General features: G+C 36.9%; 1 protein-coding gene across 2 annotated transcripts in view; it reads left to right on the top strand.

The window, feature by feature from the left end:
- Positions 1 to 20,022, top strand: part of CFAP61 (cilia and flagella associated protein 61) — a 150,090-nt gene that overhangs the window by 117,185 nt on the left and 12,883 nt on the right. For both annotated transcript variants that reach the window (XM_088131401.1, XM_088131400.1), the window contains 2 exons: positions 13,867 to 13,957; positions 17,206 to 17,208. In XM_088131401.1, the coding sequence (XP_087987527.1) occupies positions 13,867 to 13,957; positions 17,206 to 17,208 (94 nt within the window). The remainder of the gene's footprint in view (positions 1 to 13,866; positions 13,958 to 17,205; positions 17,209 to 20,022) is intronic.

Here is a 20,022-nt window from a genome sequence, read left to right as displayed (position 1 = left end):
ACTCTCAAAGTAGTCCAGGCTTGTCAATCAAAAATGTGAAATCTGAATTCCTGATGTGGGTTCCTTGAAGTGAGCAACATTATACAAAGTACAGAAAAGGAGTAAGAGAGAGTTATAAGTTGGGATATCTTCAGGGGTGGGTCAGAATAGTCAATATGATAGTTGTGGTTGTACAGTTAAAGCCCTCTTTTTTACATGTACCACATATGCAACACATGTTAAAAGGGTCAGGATTTCAATCACACAGCATCCTCTTGACATTTTTGACCCTCTATGCTGGCTGGGGAATTCTGGGAGTTGAAGTCGACACATCTTAAAGTTGCTGAGGTTGAGAACACTGCTCCAGAAGATGTCCTGGTGATGAACACTATTTCTTCAAGGAGCCTTGGGGAGTATACTTTAGAAGTAATGTAAATTAGGGACGATGCATGCAAACTGATTTTTATTGATTCATAACATATATCAATAGCAGAAATCCTCTTTACTGCTCCACTTTAGAGCATAAGGGAAGACTGTTTTGCTAACATTTCTTTTGAACAACCATTTAATCTTAAAGTTTCCACTCATCATAAAAAGTGGGTTTCTCATTTGCAAAGTGTATCAATAAGAATGTTGGCCATTTGTTTGATGATGCTATACAGCAAGCAATTAGTATCACATTCTACATAAATTATTAGAGTATATAACCAGAGGAACATGAAAAATGAGAAAGTAACCTGTATAATGGGGTACAGTAAGAGGGAGACAAACACATTTTGTCCCAACATTGCAGGAATTTATTTTTTAAAATGCTAACCTTAGCAAAATGGAACACTATCAGGGCTTTTCCTAATGCACAGTCCTACACAAAAGGTTTAGGTTTCTTTCTAATTTTTCATTTATATCTGGTTGTTCTAAGCCAGATTTATGCAGTTCTACATCAGTAGTCAAATGAAGAAAGACTTGTATATTATTCAACACATCTGCTAAATCACAAATCAGTTGTTTTGTTTTTATAGCAATACAGTTTTCAGAATTCATATAATGTAAAATGGCAACCCTGCTCTGCTGAATTGGAGGACAAACCATGTAAAATTTCTTATTGCTTACTTATGTAAAACCCTTTGAGTTTTAAACGTTTTTGTTTTTGGATTAAAGTCTGCTTCCAGATTATATATCTTCTTTCCTCCAACTTTTGAAGAACATGCAACTGTCAGAGGCATTCAGTTGTGTTCAGACCAGTAGGGAGAACTAATTTGGGGGGAAAAAATGTCTGCAGAACATGGACTCATTGATGGATAGGTTCATCCACTCCCTGTTCTTGGTTGGGGGGCTGGAATAAATGCAGGGAAAGTGGAACATCCCCCCCTTCTGTCTTAATGCTAAAGTATCATCAGATTTCAAGTTCTCTGGAGAGGTTTCCTACTCTGTAGTCTCCAAAATGGCATGATAAGTGAATCTAAGAAAACAATAACATGTGCATGGACATGGACATGGACATGGACATACATAAAATGTACTGGTGTGTTTTAGTGGCTAAAAATTACATTGACTAGAGAAGTTCTACATTTTTCTTAGGAAAACCACTAGGCACCACTAAAACTCTGCTTTGGCCAGCAAAATGTCTTAAACTGATACATAGTGAAATCTGAACATGATGTCACATTCTCATTAATTATAAACATATAAAAGAAAATCAAGATTGCATGCCATACATATACTTACAGATGGACTGGATGGGATTAGGGACAGTTTTTTGGAAGGAAAGCTTATCCTATAGTCCACCATCTACTAGACTAGACTGTGCTAGGAGCATGTTTATGAAGATTCTCAGTCATCTAGGTGGAATTGTCTGGAGGTTGAGTGATGGCAACTGGACTTCTTTTCTTTTTGGTTAGAGATGTTTTGCTACTTGTCCAAGCAGCTTCTTCAGTCTAAAAAGTTGGTTAGGGGGGACCCCATTAAAAGTCTTCCAGGGTGGCTGTGTTTCTTACTAACATGATAGGCTCGTTGAAGAAACAATAGGAGTATTTTCTGTATGCTAGGAGTATGCTAGGAGTAGTTTCTCAGAAGGGGTATGTAGGGCATTGACATCCATTGTCTCTGCCTCCTGTCCACAAAACAAGTAGTCACTATAGTCACTTCACCAATTTGCTTCAAATATTGCCACTTCTTTTTTCTAGCAAAAGATGTTGTGCACGCATTTCTCCAATGTTATTATCATCACAAGAAATAAATGTGTTTATATTGTTTCAGATGTTGGGTTCAATTCTCCCTGGCTACCATTTTTCCAGTATTTCCTGTAGAACTATTGTCTGCCTGCATAGCACAAATGAAAAGGGGTAGTTGTTTTGCTGTTAGAGCCATAGGTTACCCACAGCTTTTGAAATAAGCCTAAGTCCTGAAGAAAGCAAGAAACAGGAAGATAAGGTGGTTTATGATTGACATCAGATTCTTTTTCATCACTGAAATGTGTACTTGCAAAGAGATAACATATTTAAAGCATAAATAAGGATTTAAGATATTGTTTAAAAAATAGTCTCTCTGCCATTGAGTTATTTTTAAATATTGTTCCTTTATATTCTTTGCTACTATATAGCACTATCTATATTAACTGTGCAACAGTGACAATAGAAGTAACTGTCTGTGCTATCTAGTGCTCATATTTACTTAAAACAAGGTTACAGTAGGTCAAATTTGATTTTTCTAGAGATTGAATACACACATTGCACATCAATGGTTCAGTGTATAAAACACAATTGATGGACACCACATTTCCAGAAGGATATTGGCAAGTTAGAAAATGCTCAGAAAAGGGTGCAAAGGAACTTGAGGACATGTCCTTTGGGGACAGGCTGAAGAAACCTGGGATATTCAGTCTGAAGTAAAGACATAGGGGATGCATAATATCAGTATTCAAATACATAAAAGGATGTCAGAGGGAAGATGGTTAGGAACTATTTTCTGTTGCCACAGAAAACAGAAAAAAAATTGGATATAAACTGCAGCTACCTAGACTTCCTGAATAGTCTACTTACAGAAGTTGAGGATTCTCCATTTCTAGAGTTTTGTTTTGTTTTTGTTTTTAAAAAAAGCTGGATAGTCACTTCTCCAGGATTGTTTAATTGGTTTTCCAGCACATTGCAGAGGGTTGGATTAGATTATTTTTGTAACTCCACAGTTCTGTGATTCACACAACACATTAATCCAAAACCATATTATGACTTCACACAGTGTATAAACCCAGATTGTCAAGATACTAAAGAGAATTGTAGCAAGTATAATAAACCTTCAGAAATCTTACGGATGTCTGCTAATGCCATCTGTGCGAGTACTGAAAAGGAACTCTTTAACATTCTAACAGTTCATTACTTTCCACTCAAAATGGAAGAGTCTGCATTTTTCCTTCAAGATTTTTAAATTTAACTATAGGATTTTTAGGACAAGAAATATAGGAATAGGAATTCTCTTATTATACTTATTTTTACAGGCTTGCAATAAATAACACATTTAATATAGGATTATAATACATGTAAAGGTATAGTGGATAGACCAAATGATCCACGTCTACTTTGAGCTTAAAATTCCACATCTGATATTTAGCATACACTTACCTAAGAAATAAATAACAAATAAATACAATTTGTACTTATTAAATTATTTGTTAATAATATAGTCCATTGTATAATTTTATAACAAATAATCTAAATTATTTGATGATAATAATATAGTCCATTTTAAGTGCACTGTTACTGCATTTTTCTAAGTTCTTCACTCCAAGGCTGAAGTATGCTTTTTTAAAATCCTTTTATAACTGGATTAGTTTTCTCCAGCATGGTATCCAATGCCAAGAATGAACTCAGTGAAACAGCTGTCACCTGGGAGTCAATTTGCCTCTTTGTGGCATGCAAATTATCTTTTAAATTAGAGGCCATATCTAGCCATGAATTGTATTCATCAGGTTCAAAGTTTTAACCCTTTGGTGATGGATTTTGTAATAGCAAAATTGAGTTTCAAAATCAGTTAAATTTGGAACTGGACCACAAGAATAATAAATCCCATCAGTTCTGACAATATGACAAATGCTGGTTCTTTTACAGGCTTGTCTCTTATACTTCAACTCAGTTAATCCCTGTTATCAGTAACTGGAGCGTCAGATGCAGCAGTTCTTTCAATTTCCTACAACTAGCTTTTGTCAGGCAAGACCTTACAGCTATTCTGTCTTCTTGAAAGTGACTGGTCTGTTTTTCCACTGTTTTGCACTGAACCCAAAAAGTTAGGGTACAACATTTTTAAAAGTAGGTTTTATTCAACATCCTATTATTAAAATAATTCTTAGGAACCATAAACTTCTGCTAAATACTCTCTTGCAAATTATTGCATATGACTTTAATTTCATATTAAAAGGGAATTAATAGGGGAAAGCCCCTATGATAGAAATGCATACAAATAACACTTGCCAAGTAAAATTTGACATGCTGGATTTTTTTTTCCAGTGATTTCAATGTTCTAGAACCAAATAAGCAGTTCTGAGCTTTAAGAAGAGATTTTTCCAGTATGAAAAACTCTCTAGCTGCTGAATCTACGAAAATACATGCATTTTGAATTTTATAAAAAAACTGGAAAAATCACTTTCTTAAAATAACAGCCCAGCAGAGCAGAGGAGCCAAAGGATACTTTCCTTTCTAATAATGATTACAGAATCTTTTCAAATATTCTGTTTTTATTTTATGAAAACTGTATGATAATTGTGTGATAATCAGATAATTTTCCTGCAGTGGTGCAAGTCCCAAAGAATTGTAAACAATTAAAAAGTATATTAAATGGCCAAAATCTTCCAAGATCACCAAATCTTGCAACTTCTTCATTATCTTACCCCTGAGAATTTGCTTGATCTCACTCGGGTATGCTGAAATCACCTATATGAGATCTGATATTGCTTGAAATCTGATGGGATTTTGACTCTGTCATATGAAATCTCAAATTATGTAATATAAGAACCCTGAAATCTCACAGTATTTGATACTCTGAGAAAATTTTGTTGATTTATTTTAGTTTATTATTTTTTATTCATCAAAATTTGAACCCACCCAATTCTTTGATGACTCTGGAGAACAGAACAGAAGGTCACAGCCAACCAGAGACAATGCACCAACTATAAACCAAATATATTTTACATAACTAATGGACAACCACCTTATCCCAAGGCTTCGGAGAACCGTTTTTTAAAATAATTTTCTAAATTTTGTAAGGGTGGGAGCCACACAAATCTCTAGGGTGATACTGTTCTAGAGAATAGGTGCTGCATCATAAGATGACATTGTTTAATTGACAGGATTCAGAGTTCATCCACCTTGTTTGATTGCACCAGATGGGTAGAAACAGTTGGAGATAAGGGGTCTCTCAGACAGCAAGGTCCTGTGCCATGAAAGGATTTAAATGTGATGTCTCGCATCTAGAATTCCACCTGGAAGCCAACCAGTAACCAGTGCAGCTCAGTTTTTAAAATTAATTTTTATTTAACTTTCACTTTTTACAAAAGCCTTCTAGAAGTTTCATAGGCAATGTGGTACCCATTTTGTGACTCATATTGTTTGACTTTGTGACATTTGTTGCAGCCCTATATTGAAGAACATGCATGCTCATCACAGCCACTGATAATTCTATAACTCTCTGCTGACAAGATTTTCTTGTCCTATGCATAAACCTATAATTAAAGATATAACAGTGCTGCATTTTGTAAAAAAAAAAAATGTTTAAAGAGATTGTATATATTTTCCAGTCAGGAAGAGATCTTGTTTGTTTTCTAAATGATTGTTCATTAATCCTGTTTTTCACTTTCTTCTTTCTGTCCTGGGTACACAGGAGGCTTTTATGACATGTTTCTGGTATGGAAAGACATAGCTGCATCAGTTTATTGGGCTGTTAACTGCTGGGTCTGTGATGAGCTCCAGAGCCCACAAAGTGTGATTTATCTGCCGTGTTGCAGTGTTGCAATGTTCATGATCTAATTTGTCCATATGTAGATTATTTCATTTAACCATTTTTTACTTTAGCTCTTCTATCTTGGTGCTATAATGATTAGACTACTGCAAGGGATTTCAAGTGGGGCTAGCCTTGAAGAATGCTTCAGTTGATATAACATGCTGCAGTTCAGCTCCTAATCAATGCATGATACCAAGATCACATTATGCCTATGTGGAAAGACCTGCACTGGTTGCCAGTTCTTTTTCAGGTACTATGCAGGTTGTTGGTTTTTAACCTTAAATCCCTAAATGACTTAGACATTAACTGTCTGCAGGTTTCCCTAATTGTATGAACACGTTCAGGAACTATCAATGGGAAACACTGTAAGATTGTCAGAGACCAGTTTGTCAGCATGCTGGAGGGGGCTTTCTTCTGCATTATACCACAAGAGTTGGACTTAGCCCATACTCTTTCCACTTTCAAGAAAGGAAATTTTTCTCTTCAGTCCTTTGACTTAAATTATCATGATTTTAGCCCAAGATGCCCATAGAAGGGTCAGAAAACCCAAGATGGTGGCCACAACTGGCCACATGTGAGGCACATAAAAAACAAGCAGGGCTTTGATTGTATAACTGAAACTGCCATCTTAACATTTTTCACTGCTCCATTTACTAGTGAGACTTTTAGTTCTGTTTTTTGTTTTTTCATTCCACTGTATGCTGACATAGAAGTTTTGTAAAAAGTATACAAGAACTCTTCTTGTCCAGTTCATATATTACGGATTCCACATCCTTGGGAAAAATATTGATATTTTACAGTATGATATGGTTTCAGCATGGCTCTACATTAAAATGGCAACTAAAAACACTCCCATCATCGTTTCCAAGGTGTTAGGCTATTCTTCCATATATTCAGAGAAACTATCAAACAATAAAACAATATGCATAAATGTATTGTGAAACATATGGGAGACCTTGTGGCATCTCCTGTTTAAAAATATGTTTTGGTAAACAAATATTTTCAGGAAAATAAATAGAAGGAAAAGATGGCTGAACACTCCTAAATAGGGAAGTAAATGGGCAGATGTAAGCCCCCACTTTTTTTTTTTTTTAATTCCAGCTAGGGTTTAGATAAAAGGAAAAAATAAGAGTACTAGTTTCAGGTTTACAGGTCCAACCTGGAGCCTGTTAGGAGAATTAGAGAATCACGAGTCTAACAGATCCAAGCCAACTCTCAGGATACACCATTCTGGGGAGAAATGAGAATGATATTATTATTCAGCAGAGAAGCCATCTGGGCAGAACAGCTTTACCAACTGCTTGGGTTACTGTTACTCTGTCCATATGTAACATTGAATAATCCATCATTCTCTTACTATAACATATTTTTTTCAATTAAAATAATATCCAAGTATTAAATCATAACCTTGCTTTAAACATTCTTAAGATTTAGCCTGTTCCAATAATTAAGAGTTGAAAAACAATCAATTGAATGTTTTATTGTCTTAAAAATGCTTAAAACATTTACTTATTTTTAAGAGAACTATCTGCAATGGTTGTCTACACCCTTAAGTCTCCAAACTCAGAAGCATGTAATTCTTCCATTATTTTGTAAAAAAAAAAAAAAAACTACTAATACTCAACTTCCAACATAAGCATGATGCTTAAATTCTTACAATAATAGCTCAACGTAACTATTGAAGGTAAAATCTTCAGTGATGCATTTAGAATGTCACGACAAAATTAAGTATTCCAAAAGGTGGGGTTGAACTCACCTTTAATGTAAAAATATTTACATTAAATGGCTTTATAAACAAGATATTCAAACAGGACAACATTACACCTGGATGAATGTTGAATACGAAGTTCTGAACAGATTTTCAAAATGTCAAGGCCACTTTACTTACAGTGTACAAGTCTGTGGAATATAGTTCTATAGTATTATTTAGGGATTGTTTGTATGCATTCAAAAGAGTTATGCCTTCATACTCCAGTTTGTCTTGCAAACTTCTGTAAGTCTGTCATCAGTTTTCTTTTGTGACAAAAACAAAAACAGAGGATGTGAGCATGGCTAAGTGTGTATAATGCTACTCAGCAGACTTTGAACCCTAATTAGGATAACTAGATGTTCATTTTTGAAAAAAAAAGCCAGAATAAAAGGAATACATAAAAGCTGTATTGAACTTTCCTTTTCTGCTCAAATCAAATGCCAACCTTGAATTGTACTATTAAAAGTAGACTTGTATAATAGATCAATATAAATAGCAAAGGAATACTGGCAAGCATTAGAGATATTGCCCTTGTATTACATTACTGGATTTTTAAATGAACAACTGTACTCCTAATGAGCAACAGCTCAGCCTAGAAATCATGGGATTAAAAAGCAGCTGTGTGGCTTTCTTATGTTGAAAAGATATTACCCTTCATTCAAGAAAGTTTTGAAAATGACTAAGGCTTGAGACTCAGTCATGAGCAAAAAGCTGTGGGAAAGAAGCAGGAGGTTCGATCTTGATGAAGTTAATTGTTCTTTTCCCCCACTGATTAGAGTGACATTTCAATTAGCCATGACTAACTAGTCTTATTGATTTCAGTGGGACTTAAGCACGACTAACTCAACTTAGACCCAAGCCATAATTTATCACATAAGATTTCTTTAGAGATTTTTGCATAATAACATTTAATTTTGCTGGTTTTTTAATAATATGTATGCTGGAACTTTGTAATACTTAACCTTAGCTAGATTATGTCTATTCTTATGTCACAGCAATACTTTATATTAATGCATAGAAATGCTTCAAAAATTTTAAATTTTAATTCTTGTATCTGTAAAAATCAATATAGCAAAACCATGTTGCTTCTGAAGTAGCAATACAGTATACATAGAAGTAGCCATGCACACAGAGAGATGGGAGGTTCTGACTGTCACAGCGTCCCACAGTCACATGATTGCAATTTGTGACCTTCCCTACTAGCTTCCCATAAGCAAAATCAATGAGGAAGCTGGCAAGAAGTCAGAAGTCACAGTCACATTAGGTCCTCACTTAATGACCTGTGGTGATTCGCTTAACAACAGTAACCAGGGACTGCTGGGACTGCTGTCACTAAGTGACATGGTCACATGAAGTCACACTTTACAACTGTATCACTTAGTGATGGAAATTCTGGTCCCAATTACTGTTGTTACGTGAGGACTATCTTTATCACTATCCCCTATTTTCATTAGTACAAAAGAGAATTTTGCCATGAAATCTACTAATGTGTGTTCCATTCCCATTGCATCTTCCCCTGATGTTAATGTCAGCATCAATAAAATCTGCCAGTACTTTTTAAAAATCTTTCCCTCTTCAAAAATAAACAAAAAACTAAGGAAATAAACTGCTGAAAATTGTGTACCATCAATAGTAATTACATTTTTTTAAAAAAAGCTTACCTTAGGGGAATTCACATTTCAAAGCCCCGCATCATGGTAGTTTACCTATTAATGAATGAAAATTGGGTGAGTTGTATTTTTTAAAGGTTTGGGGGCAAGTCCTCCCATAACTTTCAGTGGATTTAGTATAACTTTAATACTAGAGAGGAGACAATAATGTAATATCAGAGGGATAAGCTCTGGGATAGGTTTGACTATTACCAGGCCTTTGTAAATATGACTACATTTCCCAACAATCAGCTACCAGTCAGGATGGCTGATCAAATCCCTATGTTCTAGAATATTTTAAATACTGTAAATACTTATCCCAAACGTTGTCCGGATGACTGTGCAGATTCTGAACATATCTGGATCCTTGCCTTCTGCATCTCAGTCCTTCATATCTTTTATTGCAAAACCTCAAGAGGCTGCAGAAGATTGGATTGTTAATTCGTCTTCAGTTGGGTTTCTTCTGTTTCTTGGTTGTTGGCAGTATCTTTTCACATTCATTCCTAACAACTTCTATAATTTCATTCCATTGTTCCTCTGGTTTCCTATCAATGAGGTTCAGGACTTCAAAGCGATTTCTGATGTACTCCTTATAAATGATGGGTATTTGTTTGAGATCATATCATGGAAACTGGTTGGCTTTCTTCTTCTTCTTTAGTTTGACTTGGAACTTGCACATGAGCAGTTTGTGAGCTGTTTCATAGTCAGTCCCTAGCCACATCTTTGCTGTCATAACTGAGCTCTTCCATCGCCTTGTACCAGTAATATAGTCAATTTGATTTCTGTGTACACAAACTTCTCTTCTTCTCATCACTGTTTGGAACATAAACCTGGATAACCCTCATGTTAAAAAGTTGTCTGCAACATCTAATTGATATTGACTACATTGTACCAAGTACTCTCTTTACCATATCCTTACTGACTATGAAAACACCATTTCTTCTTTGTTTTTCATGTCCCTAGTAGTAAATAGTATGATCTTCTAAGTGAAAGTGCCCTATTCCAGTCCAATTCGCTGATACCCAAGATGTCAATGTGTAGTCAATTCATTTCATCTTTCTCTGTCTTGAACTTTCCCATGCTCATGCTTCTTGCTGTCCATATTCCCACTGTAATTGTCAGGATCTACATCTACATCTAATTGTCAGTGTTTGAAGGTTTGGATTTTCTTTTCCTGCATGACAACATCAGAAACTAAATGTCCCAAAGCTTTAATCTAGCTATTAATAAACACCATTAGTACTTCAAAAGAGCATTTTCTCAATAGCATGTTGATTAACATCTGACCTGAGAGGCCCAATCATCTGACACTATATCATCAGTCACTTTATATATAGATGCCTGCTCTGTTTAGCTGGCAGTTGAAATGACTTTCACTCTGTGAGTGACTCTGCTAGAAGTATATACTTTTGTCACACACTCCTGACATTCTTTGCTCATCCCTCCCAGGAACAGCCCATCACAATGAGGCAGCGTGGCAGGACTTGATGGGGAAGGAAATTACACAATTCAAAATAGAAATTAATAAAATTAGTCTGATTTTATTTATTCTTGAAAAATTCATGTCATCTCTAAATAATCAGTACATTGTTTTTAAGGTGTTTGCAGATCAAGAATTTTATTATCTGGTCTAGAATTTTACTGAATATAGATGTTAGATTGGCTGGCCTATAACTTCCTGGATCCTTCATATTTAGCTTTTTGTGAATAAGAATGTTGTCCTCAGTTATTGAGAAACCTATACTATATTTTAGAAGTTCTGATAGTACAGAAGCAAATTCTTTCAACAGCCTGAGAAATCGTTCATCAGGATCTGGAGAAGCAAATTTATTCAATGTCCTTAGACATTCTGTGACCATCTCTCTGTCAACTTTAATTGTATCCATGTCTCTTCAACTCATTATATTTGCTTTGTGAGAAAAGGCTGATCAAAAATAGGAATCAAGCAGTTTAGCTTTTGTTTCATAAAATTTGGCCATTTTCTCTAAATGATAATAATTATCCTCCTGTGAAGAGAAGCTTTAAAAAGCTTGTCCTGGCATTTGCAACATCTCACACTAGCCTCAGTTGCTCTTGAGGTTTAGCTTTCTTTCTTTTCTTTTTTTTCTTGTATTTCTTGTATTTCTTGGATATTTTCTTGTCCTCATTCTTGGTGGCCTGTTCTGACCTTTAAATGTCCTTTTTGATTTTCAAATCATTGCTTAGTTTTTTTTAACACATTGGCTGTGTTTGTGTGACAGAAATTACCCAGCCATCATCTCTCACCCAGTCATTAGCCTCATCTTTCTATGCCCAAAGAACATAATACAGATTGGCTGTCATTTTTAATTCATCCGCCACATTTTTGTAACGCCTCCCTAAAACATTGTTTAAATCTATCAACTCATTCCCAAGTAAGTAATTTGCATGGCATAGGTGGAGTTGGTTGATTGTGAAAGTTAGATTGGTCCCAAATAAACTTGAGGCTTGGGGACTGTCATTCACTGTATCAGTCAAGTGGGTCATCTGTGCATGTTGTTCTGGAACAATAAACTTTTTTACTTCTTTTCTATAGGATGTTAATTGTAAAGTTATACTCCATTACCTCCTTTACAACCAATTCAGGCAGCTGCTGTGGCCCTGTTGACCCTCCCCTCCATGGTCTATCATTAATAGGTTGCTAAGTAGGCTGCCAAATTCTGATGTTCATGCATAGGATGATTATCTGAAGGCACTGAAGGGAGAGAAAAAATAGCAACCAAATCTGAGGGAAAATGAGAAGGAAGGAAGGAAGGAAGGAAGGAAGGAAGGAAGGAAGGAAGGAAGGAAGGAAGGAAGGAAGGAAGGAAGGAAGGAAGGAAGGAAGGAAGGAGAGAATGGAGTGTACAAATCCACTAGGGTGTACCTAATAATCAAACTATGGTTTAGTAAATGTTTCTATGTGTGAAAAAAATACAAAAATGTTTTATAGAGAGAATTGACATTTGACAGGACAGCAAGACAGAAAAAAACTTATCATTGTAGGTTGAATGAGAAATAAAAAAGGTTAATGAAGATGAATGAAAATGTACAGTATTACACAAACAAGATATGATAACTGAATGGATTTGAGAAGCAAGTGGAAGAAAAAAGATTAACATTAAAACCAAGCTGACAATATCAACAATAACAATAACAACAATGACAACAACCATACACCCAAGAAATCTGTGTTTTCCAGCAACTAGTAAAATAAATATTTGATTATTTCTGCATATGTAAAAAGTACGGGCACTAAATGAACAAACTAAAAACAAAATTGGAAAACTGATTTTTTTTTTTTTTGCCTCAAACGCCCATATTTTCCTGCAGCTTCTGTTTCTCATCATCTTGAAACTATCAGTTAGAAGCAATAGGACTGAAACTCTCCTAGACTGAGGAATGAAAACTATCACTAGTTAAAGCTAATTGGCCTAATCTTGTGAAACTCATACAGAATGGCCTACATGACAGGGTGAGGAACAAGTGTGCAAACCTAAGCCTCATAGATACCTTTCCATAAATTACATATTACTAAACCATGAAGAAAATCTAATTGGCTGATTCTTATTATAAAATTGGCTCTCTCTTTTGTTGGCCATATCCAGTTATGCTTCCATTAACATGTCCCCTTTAGGATTTGTAGCTTTGGGCTACAGCATGTTGGCTTTCTATCATGGAAGTTATTTAAAACAATTGTCAATTCTATAGAATGATCTAAATGACTTATTCTTCAGAGGCAGCTGTTTGACCCTTAGTAACTCAGCTGTCCATACTTTATATTTGCATCCTTTAGGTGTATACTGGAACTTCACTGTTCTAGAAGGGCTATCCCAAGAATACATTTTTCTAATCATCTGTTATTTTAAAAAATATATTCAGTTTTAGCCCTTGCCTTGTCATAAAATGTGGAGTCATTTAGATAAATATCTATTTGTACATAATATAGTTTAAAATAAGTCTTACTTTTTAATTTTGGGGAGAATGGACATACTGAGGATTTCCTTGTATGACAAATTAATTTAGCTGCAGTGCACTAGTGTAAGGAACATATTGCAACATGATTATGGCCTGTTTTCTGGCTTTATTAATCCAGAAACCTTAATGATAAACAACACTTGTGTCATTGTCTACACAAATGTAATTTGTTTATGCAGAAGTTCAGTTAATCCTACCATCTGCTTTTCTCAAATGAGAACAGATAATGGAGACACAGCTCCTCACAGGTCTTCAGGCTTTTAAATTCTGATAAAATCAGGATTCTTCACTGGCTCTTGCCACAGCTCTGAATTAAGCCACTTTAAATGTAATTACTGAAGCTGGCTGTACATCAGGAACATCCATTAAAAGAATTGATTGACCATGCTGTTATGGCAGGCATTTTATGAACAAACTATCTTGATGGGTCCAGAACTGTAATTTATGAAAGCAAAAAATCAGGTAAACACTTTATTAGCCGTTAATGAGAGGCACACTGGGTAACTAAATTTTGTCTTTTTTAACCAGCTACTTTAAGGAACCTTGGGCCTTGGCCATCTATCATGATCGTTTTACTGATCTGAAGAAAGAACTACGTCAGATCTTAGTATCTGTTCAGGTAAAGAAAAGGGTGCTATGTGCATTTTATCTTATAAGTACTTATTAATGGTGATTATTTGCTTTCATATTCCTGTTGGTTTATTGTTTCTTCTTTTCTCTTAACTATTAAGATCCAGAATATCCTGTACACAATTCACATCCATTTCAGTGTGCTGTTCTTTCTCTTACTGTACATGCATTGCATTCTCTTGAATGGATTAATTGCTTTAATTTTCTTAATTACTTAAGAACATAGGAGTCCTATGGGATCAGTTCAACAGTTTATTAGTGCAAAGTCCTGTTTCCATAGTGGGCATCTAGAAAACCCATAGCCAAGCTGTAAAGGTGGCAGCCTTCCATTGCTAATTGGGCTGTGTAAAGCATTCAAATGAGGTGCTTCTCTATGCATGGGAGTGAAAAGGAAACAGGAAACACCACACTTTAACTCATGAAAGTAGTGTTTGTACAAGCCTAGCATGGTTGCTTTGAAAGCAGCTCCCACATGTCCATACATGCATATCTATGCATAGTTATAGCTGCTCTTCTTCTATTTCCCAGTATATGGTTTTCGTGTTCATTGAATACTTCCAGATGTGGAATCCTTGGTGCTCTTTGAGCTTGGTTGTTTGCTTGCAGACATTTCATTACCTGACTAGGTAACATCATCAGTGCTAGTGAGAGTGGGGTTTGCTCCCTATTTATATACAGTAGCTTGCCCTGCCAGTGTTGGTGCGGGTGTGGTTTTCTTCTTGGTAGCTCCCTGATTAGGGTATTGTTTTCTGATTAATTGTTTGTCTGATGTTAATCCCTGCTTATCTGGGTGTTGGCTGCTGGAGCAGATGTGTTCTGATCTTTTTGTTTCCTTCTTAGCTTTTTTATTGTCTCTTTTGAATGGTGTGTAAATGTGATTTATCTCTATTTATCTATTGCCGGCTGATTTGTCTGAATGCCAAGCTTCCAGGAATTCCCTAGCATTTTTGGATTTAGCTTGATCTAGGACACTCAGTTTCCCAGTTGAAACTATGGTTGAGTCTGCTTATGTGATGAGAAATTAAGGAGTTTTCATCATGTCTCCTGACTGCTAGTTGGTGTTCATGGATGCGCTCTGCTTATCTTCTGCCTGGCTGTCCTACATAGTGGCTGTTATAATCCTTACACTGCATGTTGTAGATGACTCCTGTTTTTTCTTCTTAAGCTACTGGGTCTTTTGGTTTACTTAAGATGTTTTGGAGGGGTTTATTTGGTTTGTGTGCTACAGGGATGCCATGTGATTAGTCTGTTGGTTGTTTCTGAGATATTTTTGATATATGGTACTGTTATCCCTTTCACAGCTTGTGTTGGTTATGCTGTAGTGGGTTGAGTGGTCAGGCACTTTTGGATAAAGTTGCATGGGTATCCATTTTGTTGGAAAATGTTGTATAGGTGGTCTGTTTCCTTTTTCTGGTATTCTGGGTTGCTGTAGTATGTTTGTACTTGTCTGAATAATGTTCTTACACAGCTCCTCTTGTGGGAGGTTGTTGTTGGGTTTGGTTATGGAGCACTTGGTTAGTTGGGTTGTTTTTCAATAGACTTACATTTCTAATTGGCTGTTGTTTCCTTTGCTGATGAGGGTATCCAGTGTTGTTGTTTTCTTCACTTATGAATTTTATTGCTTTGAAAATGTTGTTGGTTGTTTCATGTGTCTTCGCTAGTTGTTTCTTTTTTATTATGACGAAGATGTTGTCTATATACCAGATCCATACTTTTAGTTGTAGGTGTGGGAGTGCTATAGTTTCTCGACACTGCATTACAATCTCTACTATGAGTTGTGAGAGTGGTGATCCATGGGTGTTCCAGATGTATAAGAAATCAAAGGACATAATTCAGTTATTCTGCTTGCCTTCCTTAATTAAATTATGATTTTAAAAAAAGAGAAGTGATAGAATAGCATGGAAGAGATACAGATAAAAGACTTTGATATGTGGACCCCTCTCCATAAAACTCCTAATTTCAAAACATCTCTGGAGTTTCTGAATCTGAAAATTCCTGGTAGCCTTCATGACTAATAATTGTTAATAAAGCCAACCTCTGTACTGCAGCCCTGATTCAAATTACACAGGTGTTATCTAAAATATACTTAGAACAGCATCTCTGTCATAGTTTTGGGGGGGAGGGGTGTCTGTGTTAATCACTTTTAGCAAAAACAGCAACAACACTGGGCAAAGATTAATAAATCTCTGTTGTAATGGGTAGTTTGGTTTCAATGGAATAACCTTCTCCACATTTCAGGGAATTCTGTAAATAAATTAAGGATTGCATTAATAAGTTCTTTTTCTATTTATCTTGAATCTATTGTCTATCAGTTTCATAGCATAAGGTGAAGTTCTGTTCACATATTTCTTTTTTACATTTGAAATGATGGAAATAAGAGGATTTGCATATCTGGTATAGTATAAACTAATGCAAGTATGCCCCTTCATGGATCACTGCCTTGTCGTGGCGAAGGGGCTTGTGTAACTCAGTGAAGCCATGAGCTATACCGTGCAGGGCCACCCAAGATGGACAGGTTATGACAGAGAGTTCTGACAAAATGTGGTCCACTGGAGAAGGAAATGGCAACCCACACCAGTATCCTTGCCAAGAAAACCCCATGGACAATGTTAAAAGGCTAAAAGATATGACGCCGGAAGATGAGCCCCTCAGATCGGAAGGTGTCCAATATGCTACTGGGGAAGAGCGGAGGGCAATTCCAAGTAGCTCCAGAAAGAGTGAAGCGGCTGGGCCAAAGCCGAAAGGACGCTCAGCTGTGGATGTATCTGGAAGCGAAAAGAAGGTCCGATGCTGTAAAGAACAATATTGTATAGGTACCTGGAATGTAAGAACTATGAACCAAGGCAAGCTGGATGTGGTCAAACATGAGATGACAAGATTGAACGTCAACATCTTGGGAATCAGCGAACTGAAATGGACGGGAATGGGTGAATTTAATTCGGGTGACCACTATATCTACTACTGTGGGCAAGAAACCCTTAGAAGACATGGAGTTGCACTCATAGTCAATAAGAGAGTGGGAAAGGCAGTAATGGGGTACAACCTCAAAAACGACAGAATGATCTCAGTGCGTATCCAAGGCAAACCATTCAATATCACAGTCATCCAAGTCTATGCCCCAACCACTGATGCTGAAGAAGCTGAAGTTGACCGCTTCTATGAAGACCTACAACACCTTCTAGAACTAGCACCAAAAAGATGTCCTTTTCATCATAGGGGATTGGAATGCTAAAGTAGGAAGTCAAGGAGTAATCGGAATAACAGGCAAGTTTGGCCTTGGAGTACAAAATGAAGCAGGGCAAAGGCTAATAGAGTTCTGTCAAGAGAACAAGCTAGTCATAGCAAACACTCTTTTCCAACAACACAAGAGATGACTCTACACATGGACATCACCAGATGGTCAATACCGAAACCAGATTGATTATATACTTTGCAGCCAAAGATGGAGAAGCTCTATACAGACAGCAGAAACAAGACCAGGAGCTGACTGTGGCTCAGATCACGAGCTTCTTACTGCAAAATTTAGGCTTAAATTGAAGAATGTAGGGAAAACCACTAGACCACTCAGGTATGACTTAGATCATATTCCTTGTGTGTACACAGTGAAGGTGATGAATAGATTTAGAGGATTAGATTTGGTAGACAGAGTGCCTGAAGAACTATGGACGGAGGTCTGTAACATTGTACAGGAGGCAGCAACTAAAACCATCCCAAAGAAAAAGGAATGCAAGAAAGCAAAATGGCTGTCTGATGAGGCTTTACAAATAGCTGTGGAAAGAAGGAATGCGAAAAGCAAGGGTGAAAGGGAAAGATATAAGCAACTGAATGTAGATTTCCAGAGAATAGCAAGGAGAGATAAGAAGACCTTCTTAAATGAACAATGCAAAGAAATCGAGGAAAACAGTAGAATGGGGAAGACTAGAGATCTCTACAAGAAAATTGGAGATATCAAAGGAACGTTTAGTGCAAAGATGGGCATGATAAAGGACAAAAAAGGCAGGGACCTAACAGAAGCAGAAGAGATTAAGAAGAGGTGGCAAGAATACACAGAAGAACTATACAAGAAAGATCTTAATGTCCCTGATGTCCATGCTGGTGTGATCACTGACCTTGAGCCAGACATCCTAGAGAGTGAAGTCAAGTGGGCCTTAGGAAGCATTGCTAACAATAAAGCTAGTGGAGATGTCAGTATTCCAGCTGAGTTATTTAAAATACTAAAAGATGATGGTGTTAAAGTGCTGCACTCAGTATGCCAGCAAGTTTGGAAAACGCAACAGTGGCCACGGGATTGGAAAAGGTCAGTTTATGTTCCAATTCCAAAGAAGGGCAATGCCAAAGAATGCTCAAACTATCGCACAATTGCACTCATTTCACATGCTAGCAAGGTTATGCTCAAAATCCTACAAGCTAGGCTTTAGCAATACATGAACTGGATGTATAAGCTGGGTTTCAAAGAGGCAGAGGAACTAGAGATCAAATCGCCAACATTCGCTGGATCATGGAGAAAGCATGAGAGTTCCAGAAAAATATCTACTTCTGCTTCATTGACTATGCAAAAGCCTTTGATTGTGTGGATCACAACAAACTGGCAAATTCTTAAAGAGATGGGAGTACCAGACCACCTTACCTGTCTCCTGAGAAATCTGTATGCGGGCCAAGAAGCAACAGTTAGAACCGGTCATGGAACAACCAATTGGTTCAAAATAGGGAAAGGTGTACGACAAGGCTGTATACTGTCACCCTGCTTATTTAACCTATATGCAGAGTACATCATGAGAAATGCCAGGCTGGAAGAATCACAAGCCGGAATTAAGATTGCAGGGAGAATCATCAACAACCTCAGATATGCAGATGATACCACCCTAATGGCAGAAAGTGAAGAAGAACTAAAGAGCCTCTTGATGAGGGTGAAAGAGGAGAGTGCAAAAGCTGGCTTGAAACTCAACATTAAAAAAACTAAGATCATGGCATCTGGACCCATCAATTCCTGGCAAATAGACGGGGTAGAAATGGAAGCAGTAACAGACTTCATTTATTTGGGCTCCAAGATTATCGCAGACGGAGACTGCAGCCATGAAATTAAAAGACGCTTGCTCCTTGGGAGGAAAGCTATGGCAAGCCTAGATAGCATATTAAAAAGCAGAGACGTCACCTTGCCGACAAAGATCCGCATAGTCAAAGCTATGGTTTTTCCAGTAGTAATGTACGGCTGTGAGAGCTGGACCATAAAGAAGGCTGAGCGCCGAAGAATTGATGCCTTTGAACTGTGCTGCTGGAGAGTCCCCTGGACTGCTAGGAGGTCAAACCAGTCCATCTTAAAGAAAATCAACCCTGATTGCTCATTGGAAGGATTGATAATGAAGCTCAAGCTCAGATACTTTGGTCACCTAATGCGAAGAGAGATCTCTTTGGAGAAGACCCTGATGCTGGGAAAGATTGAAGGCAAAAGGAGAAGAGGACGGCAGAGGATGAGATGGTTAGATAGCATCACTGAAGCAATGAGCATGAAACTGAGCAAACTCAGGGAGGCAGTGAAGGACAGGAAGGCCTGGCGCAATATGGTTCATGGGGTCACGAAGAGTCGGACACGACTTAACGACTAAACAACAACAATGCAAGTATGCAACCCTTGCTTGATTTGGGAATCACTAAATGGTAAATGTAACATGTGTGAAGTAAATTGTCCCTAAGAGAAACAGCACACAGAAGAAGAATTAGAAGACTTGATGAGGCAGTAATGAGAGCTGACAAATACTGCAGAAATGATGCAGGAAAATAGTACCTGTATGAGAAAACTGAAAAGACTGAATGTAAAGGAGGAATTTCATGGAGAAGACAGGAGGGTTGGTTTACAGGATGGGGAAGGAAATATTGTTTCAGGAATCAACAGTAGAGAATGCACTGGGGGGTGGGAAGGGTGAAGGGTTTCCACTAATTCTCAATTTGCATTGGGCATATTGGCACAGTGGTGCTTAAAAGTTTGTGAACCCTTTTGAATTTTCAATATTTCTGCATAAATATGACCTAAAATGTGATCTGTTCTCCATACAAGTC

This window comes from Python bivittatus, unplaced genomic scaffold (assembly GCF_059951505.1).
Source record: "Python bivittatus isolate LINGU-HERP-01145 unplaced genomic scaffold, Pbiv_v1 ctg000960_np1212, whole genome shotgun sequence".
Taxonomy (NCBI): Eukaryota; Metazoa; Chordata; class Lepidosauria; order Squamata; family Pythonidae; genus Python; species Python bivittatus.
The sequence above is the reverse complement of the archived record's forward strand: the minus strand, read 5'-3'. Positions and strand labels throughout refer to the sequence as shown.